This window comes from Mytilus edulis, chromosome 1 (assembly GCF_963676685.1).
Source record: "Mytilus edulis chromosome 1, xbMytEdul2.2, whole genome shotgun sequence".
NCBI classification, from domain to species: domain Eukaryota; kingdom Metazoa; phylum Mollusca; class Bivalvia; order Mytilida; family Mytilidae; genus Mytilus; species Mytilus edulis.
In genome coordinates, this window is record NC_092344.1 from 104,436,959 (window position 1) to 104,463,597 (window position 26,639).

General features: G+C 31.1%; 1 protein-coding gene across 2 annotated transcripts in view; it reads left to right on the forward strand.

Moving 5' to 3' along the window:
• LOC139498851 (universal stress protein YxiE-like) overlaps positions 1–26,140 on the forward strand; it is a 76,221-nt gene extending 50,081 nt beyond the window's left edge. The window contains exons 1-4 of one of the 2 annotated variants that reach the window (XM_071287442.1): positions 16,801–17,275; positions 24,069–24,152; positions 24,701–24,792; positions 25,633–26,140. In XM_071287442.1, the coding sequence (XP_071143543.1) occupies positions 17,218–17,275; positions 24,069–24,152; positions 24,701–24,792; positions 25,633–25,839 (441 nt within the window). In that variant the 5' untranslated portion in view covers positions 16,801–17,217 and the 3' untranslated portion in view covers positions 25,840–26,140. Of the gene's footprint in view, positions 1–16,800; positions 17,276–24,068; positions 24,153–24,700; positions 24,793–25,632 lie in introns of those variants that run through there. The other variant, XM_071287433.1, reaches the window with a different exon arrangement.
• The last annotated feature ends 499 nt before the right edge of the window (positions 26,141–26,639 follow it).

The following is a 26,639-nucleotide window of genomic DNA, read 5'->3' on the forward strand; positions in this document are numbered from 1 at the left end:
TTGTAGCTCATATATGTGTCTATTTTTATCTGGAACGCTCAACCCCCCTCCCCCCCCCCCCAAAAAAAAAACAAAGAAAAAGAAAGCCAATGAATGATATATTAATTACGATGGTTGTCGTTTGTTGCTCTATGTCTTTTTTTTTCGTTTTTCGTTCAATGTTCATGGTTTTCTACTAAAGTCGGAAAGACAAAATCTTGGCAATATTGAAATTAACGTTATAGTAGTTTTGTAGGTGAACAGTTCGAAGTAGTACGAATAAGTTATAATATCAGATAGGTTTTGGTTTTATACTCGTATAACTATTTATTTGGAGAAAATAATGTTAATTCTAAAAACGAAGACAAAAGCCAAGGACTTTCAAAGTAATAATAGATATAGTTTACAGTTAGATTATCCAGTGCCACGTTTCCTATAAGAACTTCAAATACTTACTTAGTCGACCAGTACTTACATTTCCGTGATATTCTTGGAAATAATTCATCTGTCGTATTATGAAATCATGACAGATTCTGTATTGTTAAGTCTATGTTACGTGTAGTTAATCAAATAAAATGGATTTCCTGCGATAAAGTCTGTTATAAATCTGATTGGTATAACTGCTTTAATCACTGATGTGTCCAAATGTTATGTAATTTTCAGGAAAATACTGATCAGATACCTTACAATTTCTACCAACACAAATTCATTTAAGTAGTTACAAAATAGAAAAGAAAATCATAATATCATTTTATCAAACTATGTTTGGTATTATACAATTGGACTCAATATCTTTCATCAAATTTTGTTTTGTTGTAATGTTAATTCAACGGCCGTTGATTGTTCTGGCTAGAAACGTCTTCGTTTCATGGCTCTATATTTGTATTTTTTTTTAAATATTTTGCATCTCAAACTTCGTGCTTAATTTACTATTAAGATATGTCGTGCACACCAAGTTAGTGTTTATTTGGTGCTAAATTGTTTTGTTGTTGGTTATACCCATGTAATAGGTATATGTTCAAACAGTCCTAGCAATGCAATAAATCAATCCTTGTTGTATAACAACTTTACTTTTAGATTATGAGTTTTGATAACCAGTCTACCTATGTCATTTCAATATTTCAGAATATAAAGGCTTTTGACATGCAAGATGGCCGATTACCACATCTGCCATACAACTTGCAAACTTTCTAAGTTCTTATTTACCGAAAACTTATTTCAACCAATAATTTACATTACTTGATTATCTTTAGTAATTTATTAATTTGTGTTTGCTTTACGTCAAAACAATGAAGAAAAATGGCTACCTCAGATCAACATCAACTCATTCCCGGTAACACACGAAAGCTTTTATTCCATCAGTTAAAAAACTTATTGGTTACTTTTGTATGAATAAAAAAATAAAACCACTACTTTCTGTATATATAAGTTACTTTCAGTGTCATTTGAAAGATTTGTAACAACATTGCTAGATCAATATAATTACGCAAAAGTACATTCATTTCCGGTTTATTCAAAAATTTACTTTCATATGTAGCCTTAATTAGATAAACATCAAATAGAATCTTAAATTGTCACGAATACGAACTCGTAATCAAATATAAAGTTAAGTTGCAATAAAAAGTTCAACTTGCAGTACAACTGTAGAACAAACATCGCAGATATGATATGATTCTGAAGAAGAATTTTTACTTCAATTACTTTCGTGACCTCTTCTCGCCACCAAAAGTCTGAATCGAATGTTTAAGAGAACCAGATTCAAAAGGGTTTAAACAGCAAGACAAGCAAGAAGGATTACCACATCCACCATATCACTTGCAAACTTTCTAATTTCTAGTTATATACCGAAAACTTATTTCAATCAATAATTTACAGAAATTGATTAATTTATTGATATGTGTTGCTCTACGTCAAGTGGTAAACATTGCATATGTGTTCATGATGAGAACACATTAACTAACAAAAAAATAAGGTCCTTGTAAAAAAAAAGTAGGTTTTGGATAAGGACAGACATTTTGCCTAGCAACAGGCAACCTACGGAAAAATTAAGGAGTTGTTGCAATTGTATTTTCACATGTACAGAGCGTGGTTTTCTATCCGCATGAAGGCATTGATTATAACGTTTTCGTGCCGACCAAACGTGGCTGCGTATTTATGCACCATGCTGTCAAACTGTCTCCTCAACCAAACAACTCTCACGTTCTCAGCCCATATATAACCAATGTTTGAGTTTCCGTGTATCCTTTTTTGAATGTCAATAACTCATTGGTGAACAAATATTCGGAAACATTTGACTTTTGTTTCTCAACTCGTCTGAATAAGAATTTAAAAGAACTATTATAGACAGCAGTATAAGACTAATCTTATCCTTTGCGTCGATTGGGTTTGTGTCACCATTGTTAAGCCATTTACAAAAACTTGATTGTTTTATAGAGGAATTATTTTTGCCTCGATATATTAGGTTTTTGCTTGATTAGACATTTAGTTTTCACACACACAATTTGCTTGCAATATAACGTTTTGTTTTATAAGCGTTTGTGGAAATAATTAACATCCAATATTTTCAGTAAACTTTGGAAGAAAATTTCAACCTTAGAGTTCACAGTAAGAGTTCGCTTGAAGTTTAATGCAATAATGATACCAATAATTAAGTCCAATCACAATTGTTGAGTTTTGTTTTTATTTAAAAAAATATTTCATCAAAGATTAAATCCAATTTAACGTTGAAGAGACAATTTATCACCAATTACAATTGAGGTTTATTGTAAAATTAAACACGTTTTTTTTTTCTCTTTTGGACTCGATATGAGGTTTCATTTCCTATAAATGAATTAAATAAGTTGACTTCTTGCAGGATTTATTAGTAGAAACTTTTATAATTTGTCACACCAGTCGCGCGTTTTCACACTAATACCGTATATAGTTTTAGAGGGAATCAGAGTATGTGTATAAATAAAACATATCTTGTCAGACTTTCCAATTGTTTCTGTACAGAAACGTCTCGGGTATTATTTACAAAAAATATCAATTTCACGTGATAAGATCTTTCTTAATCTTACACTACAATATTTCAAACTACCAAACACTTTTAGTAATAAAAGTACATGCTGTATTTTGTATCAGTACATTTCAAAGTGATTACTTACAATATATAGTGTTTTGCTGAGTGAAACAACACAAATTAATTGAAAATTGACACGTTTCAAACGAAACAAACTACTGAAAGAACTTATAAGTAAAAAGCAATATAGATGACGTAATAACACTCAGTTCATTTCTCACAAGACTATGCAAATCAGTTTTATTATGATCTTGACGTAACTATACGTGTTTGACTCTACATGACTACAATCACTCAACATTATAGTTGAAGCATGGTTTGTTTCAATCTTTAAGATTTGATTGATCAAAGCGAGTTCAAGTTACTTTATTAATATTAACATTGTTCCCAGTCACTTGTACATATTATATGGGCAAATGGACGTTCATTATTTAATGAGAAACTGATACTAATACAGAGAGAATGTTTTGTTTATCATAAATTCTATGTAAGAGCATTATTATCACAAAATTTTTATCATAGAAATAAGTAATAATATTAATGACTCTTGTGTGGTGAAACATGCAACTATAAATATCACGAGGTCAGGTTTTTTTTCCTGATTTTTGTGTGTGCGTATTTTTTTCTTTGGGAAGATGGAAATGAGATGAATGTAAAAGAAAATCATATGAATTTTTTATCCCAGGAATAGCTAAGCTGCACTTTGAAAAACAATTTACGTATAATTATGTGTTAGTTATACGTCCTTGCCAAAACGTGTCGGAATTTTGGACCCTCTCTGCTCCTTAAATTCGTACTCTTTTTGGCTTTTAAACTTTTTTGATTTGAGTGCCACTGATAAGTCTTTTCTAGACAAAATGTGCGTCTGGTGTACACACATAACGGGGAAAATCTTTATTATGTTTTCCTCTACAATTTCAAACTCCCAACTCTTCAGGTCTTGCCGTGAATTTTGTTTCAGAATAATTGCACTAACGTGGAAAGCACCATATAAAACTTATAATGCAATCTCTAGAACGAACTACGAACCTTCCACGCATAGCCATAGCACGTTTACTATTTAATCAAGGCGTCATCCATTACCTTTAAAATAGAAAAGCTTGATCGTTTTATTTTTTATTAGTTCCACAACCAATCTATATCTTTTTAATATCTTAATGTAATAGTCTTTATCTTTAACTTGTAGTTCTTTCCTCAAACTGTTATAGACACAAAACAGTTATTCGATAGCATTCTCAGCTATATAAAAATTATATATTGTTATTGGAGAACTTGCTATTACCAGTAAAAGTATTTGTCAAGATATATTTGATATTGCAAAATTGAAGAACTAATCATTCTATGTCTTTAATGTATTTAAACTCGAGTAGAACTAAATATTCAAGTCACCGAGGAAACATTCTTGACCAGACACACTGGTAAATCATGTGATTCTGATAAAAGAGTCAATAGATCTTATAGACGTCATACGTATTTCTAGTAGTTGATGACTTATCTGAATCGACTTACGTTGCTCTAATAAAAAAGTGAAAACAAGATTTTGTTCTTTTAAATCAAAATTAAAATATTAGTTCTCTGGATCACTTAAAAGTAGTATATGTTTGTGTCACAGATAAGTCGTGCAAATACAGACATCTTCGGAATCATGGCTTGCATACTTGGTTTGAAAGAATCTACTGTCATTCAACAAAGAGATAAATGTTATTCAACCAATGATGTGGAATTTATTATCTTACTTTGTTCTCAGATTTACAGAACTGAATAAATAACCATTGATAATGTCATACTGCCGTAATACCATTCAAAAGGATTTTAGATTGGCGCCTTATCTTACACAATTGATAGGAAGTTGGTATTGTCATGGCAATCTGAGTAATAACTATTGAATACAATGCCTCGTAATGAAGAAAACGAAAATACAAATATTGTGAAATTATGCTATACAGTTGCATAAAGAATTAAAGAACTATATTACAATTGGTTTCCATAATGCATTGACATTCATGAGGGAAGAATGGCCAAAATGCTTTTCTATAAAAATAATTCCGACCGAAATTCATTGGTGTAGGTCATTACCAAACGGATCAACCTATCAAACAAAAAATAGATCTGACGTCTTCGAGCTTGTCTGAATCTCCACTTGAGGTCGCGTTTCTTTTCTTCCTATACACATCTCACAAAACATGTTTAACCCGGCCGCATTTTTGCGCCTGTCCCAAGTCATGAGCCTCTTTTTATGATCTTGGTTTATTTATATGTTTTGGAGATTAGTATGCCGTCTGTTTTCACAGACCAATAACACATTTTTTTAGGGGTGAATCCACTGGTGGCCTTCGGCTGTAGTCTTTGGTCGGGTTGTTGTATCTTTGACACATTCCCCATTTCCATTATCAATTTCAAAATAGGATTACCCACAAACTATATAAAGAGGTCATCTCCAATAAATCCATACCATTACGTACTCACATTGAAAAGTTAATTTGGCCTGGAAAGAGCTAAATTTATAACTGATCTTTCTTTTAGATATCAGTTACATCAGTACACGATCTTATGTGATATATTGACTGAAATAAGACCGTAAGTTAATGTTTAACATTTTGAATTCTAAAGGCAAAATACAGTTTAATTTTTGGAAAAGATCTTTGCTCCTTTTTAAAGGTCTAATAATGTCAATGCATAGCTTACTTTCGTGACGTTTTTGTATATTGTTAAAGGTCTAATGTTTGCATGTTTAAATGTGTGCCTACTGTTAAATATCTAATGACTAAAAATTAAAGTTGTGTGTTTTAGTGGATAGTTGTCTCATTGACAAGCATTTATGTATTGTTCAAAAAGTGTATTATTTTTGTAAAAGGAGACAGATTTGTAAAAGCAAATTGCTTGTTTCTGAATCCTTAATATTATTTCATTGTATAATATGTTTAATGTTGATTTATCTGAATAAATATTGTTTAAACTTACTACAAAAAACTACGGGAAATGCAGGAATTCCACAAGCAACTCAACCGGAAAGGTAGCCCTGCTTTTCAAGCATCATCCGCCATGCAAATCAATACACTTAGTCTACATGTCACAATCGGGAATAGTTTACAATCAGTTAATTTGCAGATCAGAGGACTATTAGAGAGAGATAGTAACAGATATTACAGGATTTGGAAACCAGATATTTCCGCTTCTACTGTCTGATTGGTTAGACAAACTTACTTTATATAGATGCTTGGCAGGCAATACCACCCAAGAAACTTGTTTCATTGACATCATAACAATAAAAATGGCAACCTTGATTATGGATATTGGAAGAAAAGGTGTAAACCTTAATATAGGGTTAAATGGTTGCATAATGTCCTTTTCTAATAGTCGACCGACGGAATATAATGTGTTTAAGACTAATATCATCTTACGGCATAGGGAGTATCAACTTAACTGTCTAAATGTTAGACTTCATGATATCATGAGATCCCGTTATAAAATATGACGCAATCTGTAATACAGTTTTTATGGGTACCTTTAAATCATGATAGTTATACTTATAGAAGTAGTCTGTCTCTGAATGTGCGAAAGAATGGTTTTTGTTCAGAACAAGGATGAATAACAAAACGCAACACCGAAATGAGATAATAACATTATATAGACAGTTGTTACGTTACATATTTAATGATTTACATCGAACTTTAAAAAAAAAAATAACGATATTGAATTGTTGTTTCATAGCAGAGGATATAAATATCTGCACCAAAATTTGTCGACTCAGACTTAGAAATTTAACATTGTTGAAACGTTTAATGACAAATAATCACAAACAGGAAAGCGTTAACATATAAACATGAAAATTGCATTTTCTGATGAGAGTAAAAGTGATATCTAATAGATTACGTTTTTTGTATGAAGAGGGGATTGGTTCGGAACCCTTGACTAGGGAATATGGCTATATACAAATAGAAAAAAAGATATATTCCTCGTACCACGTGCACACTGCGGAGTGTGATTCAAAACAATCGTCAAATTGATTGGCTAATCAGCCTCATGAAACGATTTTTCGAGACTTCCATTCGCTATTATTTAATTTACGTATGACTTGACAGGTTCAAACGATGCACATGAACTCCATACAAATCGCAAGGCATCGTTTAGAGACAAACATCACGTACAGATGATAATTTTCATGGGATTATTCATTTACTTTACATCAGCTGATATTAATCTAATTAATGGTTACTCCATGTAACTATTCAGCAAAAATATTTCCATATCGCATACCTATTTCTTACTTGCACGATTATAGAATTACAGATAGTCTCGAAGGAATAGAAATGACAACATTACATAATTTTGATGGTGATAATTAAATAAAACTAACGACAAATCAATCATAATGAAAGTCAATTACAAATTATTTTGTATATCAAATATTGATTAATTGATATAATGTACTTTCATGTTATTCTAAAGTGTATCTTTGACATTATAGTCACTTCATATACATTTTTTTTATCCAGGCAGCAGTGTGAACATATGAATATAAAAAGCTATCCTCGTAGTCTACTAAGGATCCCAATAAGCTATTATAATAAATGTTTCGTAATCATAGGTACAATTTGGCATTCTGGGTAAACCAATTTAACAGTAGGTCATATGTTTTCGTTCATTTTTCATGGTTTTGTAATAAAAAAAAGTCGGAAAGACAGTTAAAATTATGGCAATACATGTATTGAAATTAACGTTATTGTAGTTTTGTAGATTAACAGTTCGTTTTAGGACGGCTAAGTAATATTATTTTCATTCTCGTATAACTACTTATGGGAGAAAACAATGTAAATTCTAAAACGCAAATGACAAACGCCATGGGAGTTCACAGTAATAATAAATACAGTTCACAGTTAGACTATCCAGTGCACGTTTTACATGGAAACTTCAAATACTTACTTCCTTACATTTCCGTGCTATTCTAGGAAATAATTCATCTGTCGTATTAAGAAATCATGACAGATTCTGTATTGATATGTCTATGTTAAGTGTTGTTAATCAAATAAAATGGATTTCCTGCGATGAAGTCTGTTATAAATCTTATTGTTACAACTGATTTAATCACTGATGTGTCCAAATGTTATGTAATTTTCTATAAAATACTGACCAGATACCGTACAATGTATACCACTACAAATATATTTCAGTAGTTATAAGGAAATGGAAAAAAACTAATAATATCATTTTATCATACTATGTTTAGAATTATACCATTCGACTCAATATCTTTCATTTTTTTTTTGTTTTTTTTGTTTAGAAGGTTTAAACAAAGACCAGTAAAACTGCGTTGATTGTTCTGACTATAAACTTCTTCCTTTCATGTCTCTGTTGTTTTGTCTTTGAAATGTTTTGCTTCTCAAACTTTGAGCTTACTTTACCATTAAGATATGCCGTACACAACAAGGTGTTAATTTGATACTTATTTTTTATGTTGGTTATAAATATGTAATAGGTTTATGCTGTAACAGTCCCAGTAATGCATTTAATCAATCCATGTTGGGTTGTGCAACAACATTACATTTAGGTTATGGGTTTTGATAACCAGTACAGCTATGACATGTCAATATTTCAGAATATAAAGGCTTTTGACATGCAAGATGGATTACCTCATCTGCCATATAACTTGCAAACTTTCTAATTTTTTTATTTACTGAAAACTTATTTCAATCAATAATTTACAGAACTTGATTAATTGATTGATTTGTGTTTGCTGTACGTCAAGTGGCAAATATAATAATTACATGCAAGTTCAAGGCGAGAACAATATAACAAAAAATACAAGTAGTTCCTGTGAGGTAGGAGTTTGTCCGAGATGAAGGTCGTGAACTTTATACTGGCAATGAAAATGTATTAGACAGGGACAGAATTTTTGTCCAGCAACATGCCACTTTATACCTTAGGAAGGATTTACTGTCGAAACGGAAGTTCTATACCCCTGTAATACACTTGGCGTTATATAGTGCTTGAAAAAGGCAAAGAAATAAAAATAAAAATTAATAGAACGATCGGAATGAAAATTATTTGGTTGGGGTAAGACGCCAAGTAGGTAAATACTTGTAAAAGATGGGAAAATAAAGAAATAAAGGCAGTAATAAAACTTGTATTTTTTCAAACTAAACAACCTTTGCAAGGAAATTAGCTGAATATATCTTACCCAAGTATACAGGAGAAATGTTAATTTTAAGATTAGAAAGATAGCTAAAACAATAAAGTGGGAGCAAACTGATTTGCAAACTAATTTAAGAAAGACATTTTAAGTGTTGGGTTTACTACAAGTTGTTAAATATATAAACTATTTGTGAAGTTTAAAGCTTAGAAACTTTTTAAAAGAACCAGGAAACATTTACACAAATTGTTACAGTATGTTTATAATACAGTAAACATACACATAAACAGAAAATAATAGAATTGGAACCTTTGAGATAAAAAATAAACAATTACGGTTTTGTTAAGATTTATATGCAAAGCTGCCCATCTATCATCGTGTTAGAGTACAACAATATACAATGAATTATATCTTCTACGTTCAACTTTAAAGAGTAATATCATTAACTGATACGAAGCAATTTCAATTAATATTTCTTAGTTTGTCTTTGTATGTTACAGTATTACATTGCCGTTTAAACCCGATGCATTTGTTTGCACCTGTCCTAAATCAGGAACCCGATTATCGTTTGTCGATAAGTTGTTTACCACTAGTAATTTGGGGACCCTTTATAGTTTTCTATTATGCGTGAGCAAAGACTCCGTGTTGAAGGCCGTGTTTTGATCTATAACACTTTTTAGACGTTTGACTTGAATGGAGAGTTGTCTCATTTGCGTTCATGGCACACCTTCGATGTGTATAAAAACCTCTAATACGAGATATCGCATGCATAACATTGAGAATGGAAATGGGGAATGTGTCAAGGCGACAACAACCCAACCATGGGTCTGCAATGTAGCGAGAAACTCCCGCATCCGGAGGCGTCCTTCGACTGGCCCCTAAACAAATATGCATACTAGTTCAGTGATTATGAACGTCATACTAAACTCCGAATTATACACAAGAAACTAAAATTCAACATGATACCAGACTAACAAAGGCCACAGACTCCTGACTTGGGAAAGTCGCAAAATTGCGGAGGGGTTAAACATGTTGTATGATGCATTTATTCTTCATAACAATATCTTATTATGAAGTAGATTTACTTCAGTTTTATTCTTTTTGTAAAACATATTTCCGTTTTCCATTACTTTATATCATATACCTTACAAGAAAATTATTTTCATTTACCTGTGTACATTTCCTCATTTTGCGGCATTTATTTAGGTTATGGTTGTCTTTCTGGTATTGATTATCATCTTACTCCTTATTTTATAGATCAAATTTATTTGTGCACTAATCTATGTTAAAGTAGGTCTTCTGATTAAGTTAAGCATTTCAATTGATATTTTATAGTGATTCTGTAACACTATTGTTTCAGATAAGGTTGAAGGTTGGTACCTATTGAACGTTTAAGCCCGCCGCATTATAAGTATGTATGTTGTGGAATATTAAGTTTTGATAGGTGCCATGTCAACAGTTTAAATTTTAAATCATTCCAAAGTTTAAACAAAAGTTAAGACTATCTTATAATTCATTATTGTTGACTGATGTATTTTATTACTTTTCCCCAGTGATTTCTATACTTGACCAACATTTGACATCATTATTTCAAATAGCAATTTGGTTGATCAGTTTGTGCATTTACATTGCAAAACAAATCAAAATAAAACAAAAGACAATTATACTCAGAATTCTTATAGTTTGTATTGGTAACTTTTATGATACCTTCCTTAACAGTAATAGCTGATATAACCGTTCCTTAGATCATAGATGTAATATTACATCTATGCTTAGATTTTTGTTAATGGTGGTAAATTAAGGCACGGTAGTATTTGCATTCCAGAATTTAGGTTGCTCTTTTGTGTACCCTACTTAGGTTAATGTATCTAAACAGTGTGATTGGACAAAAAATACAGTATCAACTGAACATACTTTCCCAAACTGAGGGATGAATCAGGTGTAGAAAAATATGAAATAATTTTACATGTATACAGATGAAAATGAATTTTTGAGATTTTTTTTTAATTTTTTATTCACTGCACCATAAAAGACCTAAAAGTACTAGTGGCCTTAGGTTTTTAAAAATAGCAAAAAAAGTAAACGGTCATGATACATATTCAAATTCATTTCTGAATAGTAAAATGAAAGTACTTCAATTAACTGTGAATGTAGATTTTTTTGCAGTGTTAGAAAGTGGTGAAAATTCTAAAAAGGCTATCATTATCCCTTATGGGCCAGGAAATACTACCGTGCCACCTAGATATCAGCTATCGTACTCTGAAATATGATTGGATATTTGGTGAAGGCTAAACTGAGAACTTGTTGCTTAATTAAGATAGGATTTTTCAATCTATATTTTTGGGAATTTAAGGAGGGAAGGAAAGCGTGTGCTTTAACTACTTCCGTTATTTATTTTCGTATTATATCTTATCTAGTAGACAAATATCAACAAGTCTAGCACAATTTCATAATATTTTAATACAATTGTTTCTATAAATAGTTTTAATCAAGACCTATATTGTATATCATCACGGATAATGTCTGATGGGATTAGTTTATTTGGAATTGATAGACAACAAACATGAAATCCATTATTATCAGTATAAAGGACCAGCTCTTTTTTCATGACTGTTATTTTTTCATGTTTGAATCAACTGAAAATCTGTGACTGTTATTTTTTCATGTTTGAATCAACTGAAAATCTGAATCATCATTATTTATTTCCTACTACTACGATGGTTATCATTTATTTTATCATAGAATAATTTCTTAAATATGGTTGTTTAATATAAATGAACGATTTAAGAAATAACCAACAAGCTGTAAACAGCGGGCACAGATACTCTTCGAACAGCATGAACTATTAGAAAAATAGAAAAAAATGTGTTAACTTAAAGCTTGTATTGAATTAAACAATTGATATTACAGGACAACGGTAATACTATTTTGTATAGTATAAACTGGCTTAGGAGTTCCTAACGAGTAAACTAACTGTCTTAAAACGCAATTTGAAGTTATCATCTGCAAATCATTTTGAAAGTGCGAATGAAAAAGATAGACTTTGTAAACCTTTCTGCCACGTACATCTTAATTACAAATATTTGATAAAGTTATCAAAGTTTAACAAATCAATGCAACTCAATTTTGAATAAATCTTTGGTATATTTGATGACTCAACTTAAAGTCTTAGTTCGATATCAATTATTTTGTCAATTTCCATCAGCAGAAAATCGACAAAATATAGTATTTGGAAATTAATTTCGTGATGTATACATTTTTCCAAGGATTTATATTGGAAGACCTAATATCTTCCTGCTTTTCTATTCTAGACAAATTACCAAAATTCAGACAATTTCATCTATATGACATTGACTCTGTAATTAACTGTCTATTTATTTCCAGACTTGATAATTGTTTCTGTCGTAAACTTATGATGTAGGGTTGTTGTCTCATTGACTTTGACCTATTAATTCTTTAGTTTAAAATAAGTTATCAGAGTCAGATAAAGGAAAGTTTATAATTTACAGTATGGTCACCATATTTAAGAAATTTTGTAACAATCGTCGAACACTATATCCATTTAAAATATAAAAATAAGAAGACGTGGTATGATCGATAATAAGACAACTCTCCAACAGAGAGTTTACAAGTTAAGGTTATCGTATGGCCTTCAACAATGAACAAAACCCATATCGCATAATCGGCTATAAAGGCCCTGAAAGGCCAAATGTAAAACAGTTAAAACAATAAATCTAACGGCCTGACTAAAGACAAGCACTGAATTACGGGAATTCATCTGGGACAGGCGCAAACAGAATGTGGCGGAGTTAAACACATTAGCTGGAATACCATCCCCAGCCTGTTACACTGAGTAGTGTAACATAACAAACTATCAGTCACAAAGGACAAAAAAAGCATTCGCACGTGTAAGGGTATTTATACATCCCTCGCAACAAAAAAGTCACTAAGTTCAGATCTGAGAGTAATGTCATAATTAGTTACTGACAGCTAGTTCAAAGCCAATAACAACTAATGTATTTAAGACTAAAAAAGCAATTAGTACACATCCATCACCCAGTGGATTTAGCGTAAAAACGTCATAAGCAAACAGAAAAAAACTATGACCTTTTACAAGGTAGCAATGCCAAAATATAGGTATCGACAGATTGTAGAATCGTGAATGTGCATATGTGTATAACAATCATATTTTGCATGGTTTTAATTTACTGGTAACTAAATCAATATTTATACCAATAAAAACAATATTTAAAGTTATACAGTGTTGAATGTGTTACCTTTTAGAATTAGTTTTTTTTAAAGATCGATCCGGATCATATCTAGATTTTGGTAAACAACATCACTGTAAAAATTAGGATGTGCTATCTCGTTTGAAATAAGTTTTCTACAGGTACATTCAAACAATTAATCTATAGAGAACTAAGTAAAGGTTTTCGTAATTTGTGGCTACAAAATTACTGACCTTATAATGTACCATGCAGAAGTATAATGATTGCGTTCATTTAAATCCAAAAACGTCACTACAGACACGGGAAATAAAAGCAAAACGAGTTGGGACATATAAATGAAGTATTGTTCAAGTCTTGTTTGTTACGTTTTTTTATCATTACACGATGTAATCTTTACATTACGCTAAACAAAAGCTAATTGTCTTAGATTGGCTACTATAAATTTACTCTCCGATGATGTAAGAAATACTTTAAATCACTTTGTAACATTTACATTTTTTTGCTGATGACACGCGCTCTTCATTTGGTTATCTAGGAAATAAATATTGGTTTGATGGATATGAGTCAACAATTTCATTGAATACTAGAAAATAAAACTTGATGAATCTCTTGACGATAACTTTGTCGGAAGGTCTTGGAAAATTGATATGGCTTTTATCATATTTATTACATTCGTTTTAATTGGTACACAAATGGATTTGAAATATGGTACTTTTTCACTATTTACAGATATGAGGCATTGAAATATAGCAGTAACTCCTTAAAACAATATTTCGAATGCAAATTCAAATTTAATCATTTGAATCATTATTTTTGTGACATGTACAAATACTATTTCAAACACACAAAATTTTTAAAAAAAAAAAATGATATCGTTCACATACGAACGAACTAGAGATCATATCAGTTATTGGCTTATTTCTTATAAATCAAATGATAGAAGTTCAATTTCCTGAATCCTAAATACTCTTTAATTGATTGATATGCTCGTTTCCAAAAGGATACACTGAATTAATGTCAGATGTCAAAATGACTGTGACATGCGAAATCTCCATTAATATTCACTATCCTAAATGTTACACAGACAAGAGCAGATTATACTTAGTTTGTAACATTATGCTCTGTCCTTGGCACGAGTTGTAAAAATAAACGTATCATGGGCTTGGTTGCATCTCATAACAATCAACATGTATAAATGCAAAAATAGGCATACCATTCTTTTTGTTTTCATTTCAAATTTATCAGTTTTATGATTCTGAGAAAGTCATCTTTTAGACATTCAACCTTTAGGTATCGCCATACTTACACAAGTTCAAATTCAAAGTTTGATGTCGAGTCGTAATACTCATTTAAAAACACTTATTACCGAAAAAACAACATTTAGCCTTGCCATTATTGTTTTACGAGACAAGGCAAAGGCAAGGCAAGGCAAGGCTTTTTAATTGAAGTCTCAGCTCATAAAAACATTTACTATATAGATATAAGAAGATGTGGTATGAGTGCCAATGAGACAACTCTACATCCATGTCACCATTTATAAAAGTAAGCCATTGTAGGTCAAAATACGGTCTTCAACGCGGAGTTTTGGCTCACATCGAACAGCAAGCTATATAGGGCCCCAAAATGACTTCAGTAAAACCGTTCAAACGAGTAACACACCAACAAACGTCAACTACTGAACATCAGATTCCTGACTTAGGAAGGATGCAAACAATTGCAGCGGGTTTAAACGTTCTAATAGGTACCAACCTTCACGCTTATTTGAAACACTATGCATATAAAAAAGGTGAAATATGAGCAATACTGTTCAATACAATGGGCGTAACAAATAATTAGTATAAACGTTCGAACAATTGATTAACCCAGCCTAAGAATAACATCGTCTATAGTATATAAACAAATCAATTTTGGGAATGTGATCGCCAATAATCAAAACATCTAAGTGGTCTATTATTTTTTATTTTAGATAAGCTAAAATAATATCATATGTATATAACAAAAAAACTGTTTCCTGAATATTAACAAAACCCCTGACATTTACTTATTAACTATTATTTTGCCTTCGCAATGTTTTACAAGTGATTGGTTAAGAACAAAAAAGTCATCCTTAATCGAATATCCCTAGTTCAGAGTTTCGTGTTGATGTCAGCATTTGGTAAACCGCTGTCTTAATTCACAGTTTGTTAAGAATGGGATGATGGTCTACTTTGATGACATTGTGCTGTTGTGTTGCGGACTTTATCCCGTATCACGCTTTATTCGCCTCGTATATATACCTTTACAAATTCAACATATTCCATTTCTATATGATTTAGATACAAATAATTCAAGAATAAGCTTTGAGACTGTATTAAGTATCATTAATCAAACATTTATTAGTATGTGTGTTGTGGAATATTAACCTTTGAAAGGCGCCATTTCAACAGTTTTAATTTCCAATCGTTCGAAAACATAAAAAAAGTTAAGGCTATCCATAATTCATCATTGATGGCTGAGGTATTTTATTACGTCTTCGAGCAATTTGCTTTGGACTTTTTGAGGCCATGCCGGGAACGTCAGCAGAGCATTATTCATTTGGAAAACATGGAAATCGCATCCAGACTTGGAGCGGCAAGTTTCTCTGTCGAAATCGTAAACAATCCATTTTAAGGTAAAGAAAAAATACATCAAGATGCCTTCATCGACTATGCAATTTGTATTCGCATAACTGCAGAAACGAAAGCTTTATTTTCAGTTCGTCAACCCACCTATTTCAGAAGTGTTGTTTCAGTACAAAATTGCGTCAAGTTTAAATAATTATAGCATGTTTAATTTAATGTAACATGTTCTTTTGGAACTAGAGTTTCTGTTTTTTAAATCCTTTTTTTAAATAAGCTGGACTATTTATAAATCATAAGGCACATAATTTGATAGATCAAGAAACACTTCTCTCTGAATAGCTGAATTGGCCAACAGAGATTCTTACAGATAACTGTAAAATCTATGTAAATTCCTACATATCTTTGTATCCATAATATGACAGATATTTCATATATATGATGTCAACCTAAATGGAAGTTTTTGTACTAGTTTTTATCATTTATAGCTGAATGCCATACTGACCATTAACTGTATTTTTTAACTTGCCTTACAATGTTGGTATTTATATGTTTTAGAGTCGTATGGTGACCTATATTTCTATGTCCTCTTTATTGTTCTATTCTTTATATATAGCACATATCTGCGCAGTTTCATAGAGCAATTGTATACAATATGTATATATTACAATACTTAAATGGGGAAGTATATCTTGTTTGTATGGTTAAATGTAAATCATGAAACATCCAGATTGTTTCTTTTTGTTCAAGTTACATAAAATATTAATGCATAACTATATATGCGAGGTAAAAAAATACTTTTTTGTCCCAGCTAGTAAATGGACGCAAAACAAAACAATTAACATAACTTTAGCCTACCATACGGAAACAAGACTTCTTTTTTTAAATTAATGTTGATGGAATTTTTATTATTTTAGTGTTTTTCAACAGACCAGCTTTTTCTAAAAGATAACATATTCTGATCGATACTTCAAGATTACAACTTGATATATGATAATAATTTACGCATTGATTTTTCTCCATAATAAACTTGTGTATACAAACATTTCAACTCCGGCCAAATTAGTATTTATTTCACAATTTTAAAATCCCATTTGAAAGACGATAACCGAGTGGAAATTTTTGTTGGTGATTGTCGAAGTGTGGAAATAAAACGTAGTACAGATTTAGGCTCGGATTTAGGTCAGTTAATAATATTATCAGTCAACAACTATAGTTAACATGGCGAAAGTTGTTATATGTTTGGATGGAAGTCAGTATGCTGAGGATGCATATAACTGTGAGTATGACAAATATTGTGTGGCTAAATGTCTAATGAAACATGCTCACGTTGTTCGTGAAGTTACGCGAATTATTTATGGAATGTTTAATATCGACCAGGTATAGAGTAGCCATTGACATGTACTTAATACGCATATTTGTACGATTATGCTATTTTACAAGAAACAGTGGCAAGGGATAAGGGTACGACGTTAGCTCTCCTTCACTTTTCACTAAGATTCCCCCCATTTTCTTGCCCGACACATGTCGATTTGTGGTTAGAAAAACATAAACATCAATGCCGGTATCAACTCGCAGTTTCCGTATCATGGACCCTCCTCCTCTTGTTGCACTAAATTTAGCATATGGAATTATTGACTTTATTTTGAATTTCTATTTATAACAAACCCTGCTATATGCATGTTTATGTGTAGTATACATGTTTGTTTTTGTAAATTGTATGTGTGGTACAAAGTGTATATTAGTAGTACATTGTTTATTAATAATTGTACACGTCACATGTACACAAGGCTTATATAAATATCTATAATTAAGACCGCATGTCTGAAGCCTTCATGTATTATTGTCATGTTTCACCTCTATTCTCCTTGTCTTAAATAACACTGACCCGTTTCGTGTTTTGAATAAAAAATGAATGTTATATTTTAGCGGTCAGCGGGGAATAATTGTCAATTCATTTTTCTCACCACAGGAAATAATAAATTAAAAAATAAGTTTGCTTGCCAAGTATGGTCGGATCATTTCTCAAGCTTAACGATAATATTGGATTTTTTTCATGTACGAGAGGTGTAGGGTCTTTTTTTATTCTTCCGTTCCTTACTCAGTTAAATCAGTCATTCCCAAAAAATGGGTACAATTACAAAATTACAGTGTCGCCGGCAAATAACCACAAAATGCAAGCTTAACATATGTCACAGATAATCTTTTTCGTGTTCTAAGTGATTAATATGTATACTAAAATAAAATTATATTCTTTTGTGATGTATATCTTAAATATATTTGTGTGATTTTCTATTTAATATACGGGTATCACACGAATTCCGAATGTCGCCAAGAAAAACTCCAAATATCGGTGTGAATTAAAATACTTTATTTCATCTAAATTATGATTAGATTTGCTTTTTTTATTTGACACTATATTGATTTTTATCCACAAAAATATTTTAGAATCAAAGTTATAATATACACTTAGATTTACCCATTAAACCAATGTCGCCGATAAACGTATAACCTACCGTAACGTATCTTTAGGTACAGTCAAAACATATTTATATGATTGGAAATCATGCCCAAAGTGACTTTAAGCAAAGTTGATACATCAAATTTTAAAATCCTGCCTTTAACTTTTATTGCAATGAAACGAAAAATTAAAAAAAATCTTCTTTTTCTCTTTTTTTCGATTGTCGCATATAAGAATCCAACCTACGTAACGCGTATTTTGGAACGTACTAACCAAGAACAAATCAATTTGATGATTATTTCATTGAAATCACCCATAAAGCTTCTCAATAATCAGTTTTGAGAAAGCAACTCAACAATATTGTTCCATATTTCCATGTATAATGTAAATAAATCTAACCTCCGTTTGAATAACCTCCGTGACGCAGTTATTTACAGTTAAGTTGTCAGACTTTTTTATCAGTATCAGCGGCTGCTGACACTGCCGAAAGTCATTTTTGTAGCAGACAGCATTTATTATAAAGGAAACAGACAAACAAAATACAGATTTTGAGAAAAAAAATGTTGTTTTGAGAAAGGTAGGTTAACTTCTTTTTTCCTTTTATGTGAGCAACATTATAACGTTTAATAAACGTTATATCAGCCATTTTCTCAGATGTAAAATAGTCTACAACACAACTTGTGTAATTACGACGACAATCATAACTTTAACAGCGGTTAATGGCAAACATTTTCAAGATCATTTAGGACTCATCAATGTAACGGAGGTTATACAAATTTAAAAAAATCTAAACATGCATGTAAACACGATCATACCAATTGAAATTCTTGTACATTGTTATAAATACCAAATTAGTCCATCAATTATCACTAATAAATATCAAAAGGTGATGTAAATCATAACCGATATCATTGATTTACGTTACGGAGGATAGAAATTTAAGGAAAAAAAAGTGTTTTTCTCTAACAGGACTTTACTCTTTTTCGATAAGGATTTACTAAGAAATTTTTTTAATTCTGTTGTCTTGTTTGTCATTTAATTCCAATATTTACATTCATTTATATGTTTGCTGTTGGTAAGAACTGGAATTGTCCGTTATGGAGGTTTTAAATGTCGTTACGGAGGATAGAAAGTTTCGAAATGAAATTATTTTGACCCCAAAACTTCATAGTTGAGTATAATATATACATTATAGTGTGAAGGAAGATGACATTATATGTATAGAGCTAATAAAATTAAGTTGAACAGTATTCGGTTTAGGTAAAACATATTTTTGAGTGAAAGTTCATGAATCGTTACGGAGATTTTGACAAGAACAAGTCCATTTGACTAAAAGAAACATATAACTTGATAGAAAACAGTTTTTTAATTTGTAATGTCAATAAATTGTTTAGAAAAGCTAGCATTAAAGAGTTAAGTGTTACTTTGTATCAGCATTTAGATACTGGTTTGATATTAACCTCCGTAACAAAGATGGGGGTGTGGATTAATACAAGCATAAAAAATACATACAAGTGATTCAAAACATATATAATAGGGTTTTTCATGGAAAGCTGTATTATGAAACTAAAATATTATACAGCATAACATTTCATTAGTTCAAATTCATTACTAAATAAGTTGTGAAAACTACTAATTTGAATTATTTTTTAAACGCTATATTGATTCAGACCTTAAAATTGGTATTTGCTTTCAATATATACAGAATAATACGTATACATCAGTTTGATATGGTGGTTAATGTAACCCATTTCACATGAGCCTGGATTTAAATCTTGTGTTTTTCTCTAATGCAATTTTTAAGATGACTTTATACAACACTAACCTCCGATACGTTCATACTTACCTTGTCTTACAAAAAATGCTAAAACTTGAAAACAACAAAAATGGTGTAAGTAAAAATTTAAAAAATGACAGACTAGATATAGACACAGAAGAAAACAGCACTCTCTCTCTGCTCAGTTGAAATTTATTTTTTAACAGTGTCTACATTCGAATTGTACCCATTTTTTGGGAATGACTGAAATAAGCTAAACTTCCCTCTCTGAGTAGTGGTGTTGATTGGGAGGGGGAGGGGGCATCAGTCTTTTATTAATTATTCTTACTTTCCTACCCCTTTTTTCAAGGTCTCCTTATCCCTGTTCAATCTTTCCTAATTCTGTTTAAAAAATACTTGTGTTAGGTTGAATAAGACTTTCTGAAAAAAAATAACCAAACTTTTGTTGAGATAAATATATATTGAATCGTTTGAACGTGAAATATTTGTTTTTATTATATTTTTACAGTGTCTCATAAGTCAATTTGTTTGGCTGGGTGTTGATTATTTTAAATATTGTATATGTTTTACTGTATATTGTTCAGATGTTAATCAATACGTGACACTTTAATCAAGGATTTGTATAGTCTTACTATACAAATCCTTGCTTTAATAAAATAATTTATTATTATTATTATTATTATATTTATTCATAAAAAAAGTGCCTATATTGATCCTTTATTTGGAAGAGGAAGGGGCTTTCCAGTCTCCCACTCAGGCTGTAGTTGATATATAACATGTATTATAGATGGTTCTGATTTCATATTCTCAATTAATTTGAAGTTATTTTTTAGTATACATCTTGATGATTAGACGATGTACATCTGCTTAAACTATACATGTAGAAACATATTTACTGCGCATTTACTTAATGGATCATGGATGCAAATACAAATAAATGAAATGGTAGATACTTCTGGATAAAACTGCGTTTTGAAGTTTAATTTGTGGTTCCGAAAGCATTTAGAATATTCTGGTATTTATTTCACTTGGTTGAATTAGACCCAATTAAAATCTTACTTAATGATAAATTTTCCGACGATATTGTGAAATGACCTCTACCTTACATTTGACACTTCAATATAAAAGCGTATTTAAAATATTTCCTAATTTTGAAAAACATCGTAGCGCATATGAATTGAAGATCAACAGTGCATTTCATTTATACTAAGTATATATCTTAAAAAAAACTTGAAATATTTGAGCAGTCAAGCACGTTAACCCGACTAATGACAAATATGTTATGTTCGCGCTCTAGTATTTGTGTAGTTCAAAGACCGGTTCAAAATTATCTTCGCGTTTTAAACCTGTCCTATAAAGGAATGATAAAGTACATTTATTCAAGACACAAAATTCCTAAATGAAATTGGTATAAACATAAGCTAAGCATGCTAAGGTACGGCTCCTTAATTGCTGTTATTTAACGAAAGATCCAATCCCAACACGGTACATTAACTCATAACTCGGCAATCGCCAAAAGTTCAAGACCTCGATCACCCCCACTTTCCACCTTGTAGGTCATTAGAGATCTATATAGATTCTTATAATACAGCAACATATTTATATATCGAATATAATAAATGTACGAGACTACTTAATATGGGAAAAAGAAATTTCAAAATACGGTCGAAATGTCTGATAATGTTATTGTTCAACAGATCAAGAGAAACTACAAACTAGACAACCAAGAGAGTTGTTGATATATTATCACAAGCATTTATTTAAATAAATTGAATACCAGCTTGTCATAATAAATACTGTTTTTAAAATTTAGAATATAAAGTTTGTCATAATAAATACGATTTTTAATTTAAAAAATAGATATAGTACTTCTTGACAGAGATTGAGTATTAACACATTATACAAATCTAATAAATTATACGCCTACTTTTTTCAATTCAATTGATTTGAATTAAAATATAAAAATCGTGTTATAAGATACATTTGTCTGTTATATCCCTTGAAACTATTGGCCTAAGTTTACATTTAATAGATATATTTTGATATTTTGATAAATTCATATATTCCTTAATGTTTCTACGTACTTGTACATCTCTAGCTTTCGCATGATTAGGTTTGAACGTTCCTGATGAAGGACATAAAATAAAGCTTACAATAAAACCTTTTTTTACATTGAAAGAGTACATAATTTCTCGTTACCACAAAAATGATTATGAAGCAGTCTCTCCCGCATCAACCTGGAATTAGTCTGGCATTCCAGACAGTATTCAGAACTCGATGGACACGTGATTAAGCTGTCAGTTGATGTCATTCTTGTATTCATTGTCAGATAATCCCAGTCGTTTAGTTGTTCGCTGTAAACATAGACCACTTACAATAATTCAGATGATTTCAATTATTAGCTTGTCAGATATAGTCTGGTCGATACGAATTCCTATGTAGAATCCTGTAGGATCCTTAATGTATGTTGATATTAATATTATTACATGTAGTACCTCTATGTTGAACAACAAACACATGTTGTATGTGATTGGTAATATTTTCAATGTAGCACACGTAAATATTAATGTTAAAACTGAAACTTGCTTAAATACAAATAAATAAATAGACGAGCGAATATGTTATGGGGTTTATGTTGTTAAAAATCAAATATCATAGTTTGCTTTTTGTGGTAGTGGTAGAAGTTTCTATTGAGGAAACTACCTCAAGAAACTTATGCGTGGTAAAGATTCCACCGAGGACATGGAGGAGACAATCTTATTTTTTCGTGGTGGGAAAGAATTACTTTACTATCATGTTTAAACTTCTTTATAGTGGAGATAATACATATAATAAACATTTATAGAAGACGGTCTTCCCTCTATCAATTGTGTTTATCATTGTGAACGATCTTACTTTTTAATAGTGGTACTTATAAAAAGTACCCGTGTTATACTTTAAGTTAGCTTGACATGGTACTGTTTAGTAAGGGTCGTACTCCATTGTGTTTATATAACATAACAGGACAGTATACATACTTTTCCTATACCTTGGTATCTGTAAATTGAATACTTTGTGAAGATGATATTCTTATTGTGTCATTTATGAAGAGGATTAAGTAACCTCTGTAGTGATATTGGGGTTACTTATACGATTGTATCTCCTCGTGGTGATCTGTAGAGAAGATAAAATCACATGCACTCATGCTGCCATGTTTGTCAACAAGCAGAAAATCTTATTTTACTGCTAGCATTTTTTTCAAAAGAAACTATTGTATTTCCATGTTTAAAACTGTACCTAATATATAAAAAAAAGATGTGGTATGATTGCCAATGAGACAACTCTCATCAGGAGACAAAATGACACAGAAATTAACAACTATAGGGCACCGAACGGTCTATAACAATGAGCAAAGCCCATACCACATAGTCAGCTACTAAAGACCACAAAATGACAAATTTAAAACAATTCAAACGAGAAACTAACGGCCTAATTTATGTACAAAAAAATGAGCGAACAAAGTAATAACACATCAACAAACGACAGGCTCCTGACTTGGAACAGGCACTAAGGTTGTTGGACGAAATATATTATATGACTAAATAAAAACATAAGCAATTAACAACACACCGAACCATACCCAAAATGAAACAACTTTTTACTGATGAAAAGATAACTTTAATACATCGATTTATATTTAGTTCATAAAGAAGAAACTTTTTTTTTATACAGTTTTGGACTATTTTAAAAGTGGAATTTGCGTTGGTAGAGCAAAAAGGGAAATTTCTTAATATTAATTTATTCACTGTATATTAATGATAGTTATCTGTATAGATTTTTTCTCATCTTTTTCAGGGTATGTCCAGAACTTCCACCAAGCTGGAAACAAAGTTCTTTTCCTACACAGCCCTGAAAGTTACATTAACGCAACTACAATGAGTACGTGAATATGATATATTATACAAAACAAAAAACTATGAGACATTCATTTTAATCTGCTGTGACGTTTATTCATGAGAATACAACCATACTTCTCCATGGTGATTATAAATGTTTTTAAGAGATGGCTACAGTGTCGTGTGGATCTTACTAAAACATTTGAGTTACATAGATAGTTTATGATAAAACATTTCCCGTATGAAATGGTCCAGACGAGTCATAATAGTTTGATGAATTACATCTTCCTTAAAAAATAGTAACTGTACAGCAGATGAGAGACAATGAACTGTTAAATCTATAAACCAGAGAAATATATAATTCAAACAAGAGTAACATAGTATGAAAGTGTGATAATATATAGGGAATTTAATTAAAAATCGACCCATCCAAAAAAAGATAAGCTTCATAAATTACATTTGTCAAGAACCGGCTTTAGTCCTAAACTTGTTTTTTGAAACATATATTTAATAGTGACGCAAATTGCTGTAAGTAACACTGGGTTAAATTGATTTAGATATTTTTACCAACATTTTAATTATCTTAAATAGGTCCCGGAAGAGTTCTAGAATGTCAAAGAGAAGCTGATGCAAAAACTGCTGAGTTAAAGGCCAAATTTATATCCAAAGCCAATGCAGATAATGTATGTACATATAGTATGTTATGTAAATGTTTAGTACATGATCCTACATAACTCAAGTAGTATACAGTTATCCACATGTCACTGAAATGAATATATACGATGCAAAATACGCAAAACAAAGTAAATCTGCTTTAAGCCACAAAAGTCTTGGTACTAAATTATTCAAAAACTAATTACAGTACTACCAGTAATCGAACTAAAATAGTTTTGATCAATAAGAAGCAATCAAGACAGATTTAATGAGCAGCTAGCATCGTATGTTTGTCCATTTTAGAAACATATGCCTTAAAGTACAAAGTAACGAAAATTCGAACAATATCACTTTCTCAGTTACATATTTCGAAAATACTTTTTATGTGATGCTTCAGGCAACAATATTGTATCGACACACAACACAAACTTTTTTAGTCACATCAACATAAAAGTACACAAAGTGATAGCAATACCCGACTAGAGATGGAGTTGTACGTAATTGAAGTGACCCGTCAGATAACAATGGATTGATATTTTGTCACAGCAAAAACAATTTAATAATTAGCATATTCCATGCTTACCATTTCCATTCTCAGTTTTATCACCAAAGTATCACATGGATTCGGTAGGTGACCATTTTGTTGCGTTATAATTTCACAAATCTTCTCCGTAAGGGTGCATACATATAAGTATTAGATAGCTTAAAATAGCCGACTTTTTACACAAGTATGTTAATTTCACTCTGATTTTTTAAGAAGACATTGCGAGTTCATAAACTACCGTTTGGCAAATAATTTCAACAATTACGTGTTTGACATTGACAATATACATCATATGTACAATGAATAATTATCAATTTTGTTGTAGGTTGAAGCTGAATTTGTTGTAGAATCGGCAGAAAAACCCGGTCACGCCATTTGTGAGTTTGCCCAGAAGAATGACGCAACATTTATTGTTACTGGAACACGTGGAATGGGCAAACTCCGAAGAACACTACTCGGAAGTGTTAGTGACTTTGTTGTTCATCATTCCCATGTACCTGTTTTAGTATGTCGTCATACCAAAGATAAGTAAATATCGGGACACATGCTTACTCGTCACTATGGTTACCGGGAACAGATGGACTACAACATGCACTATTTATAGACGACATAGCGGATACCATTTGGACTGTTTAACATTATGTTGACAAACAAATTGTACCAATGCTTTAGTATTTGGTTATTTTTATGATTTTGAAAATATACTTTGAGCAAAGTTTATATCTAAGAAATTTGTTAGTCAAGGTATTAATATAGCAACTGTGTAACCAATGTAAGCCTATTAAACGTATAAAACAGGGTATATAACAATAAAATATCTATATAAAATATAAGTTTATCTTTTCAAGTAACTTATTTGTGACACATGTTCAAAATCCAAACTTGATAGCGTCCATAAACTTTTGAAAACATTACTTCAACTTTACCATTAAGAACAATTTGTTTCAATGGCTTTTCTTTTAAGCATCAAACCCTATTTGGGAGAACATAATAAGAAAAACAAGCTTTTGAACCGGGAGACAATATACTTCATATGAATTTTTCTACAAAGAAATAGGAAATGTTTTACTCGATACTGGTACACAGGTACATAAGTAGCTTGCTCTTCTACTCCGAATATTGAATTTGAACGAAATTTATATTTTATTGATAAAACATCCTTCGAAGCATGAATGGGTTTCTTCAATAGATATAAGAAGATGTGGTATGTGAGCTAATAAGACAACTCTCCGACTCAGTCACAATTTGTAAAAGTAAACCATTTTAGGTAAAAGTACGGTCTTCAACACGGAGCATTGGCTCACAGCGAAAAGCAAGTTTTATAGGGTCCCA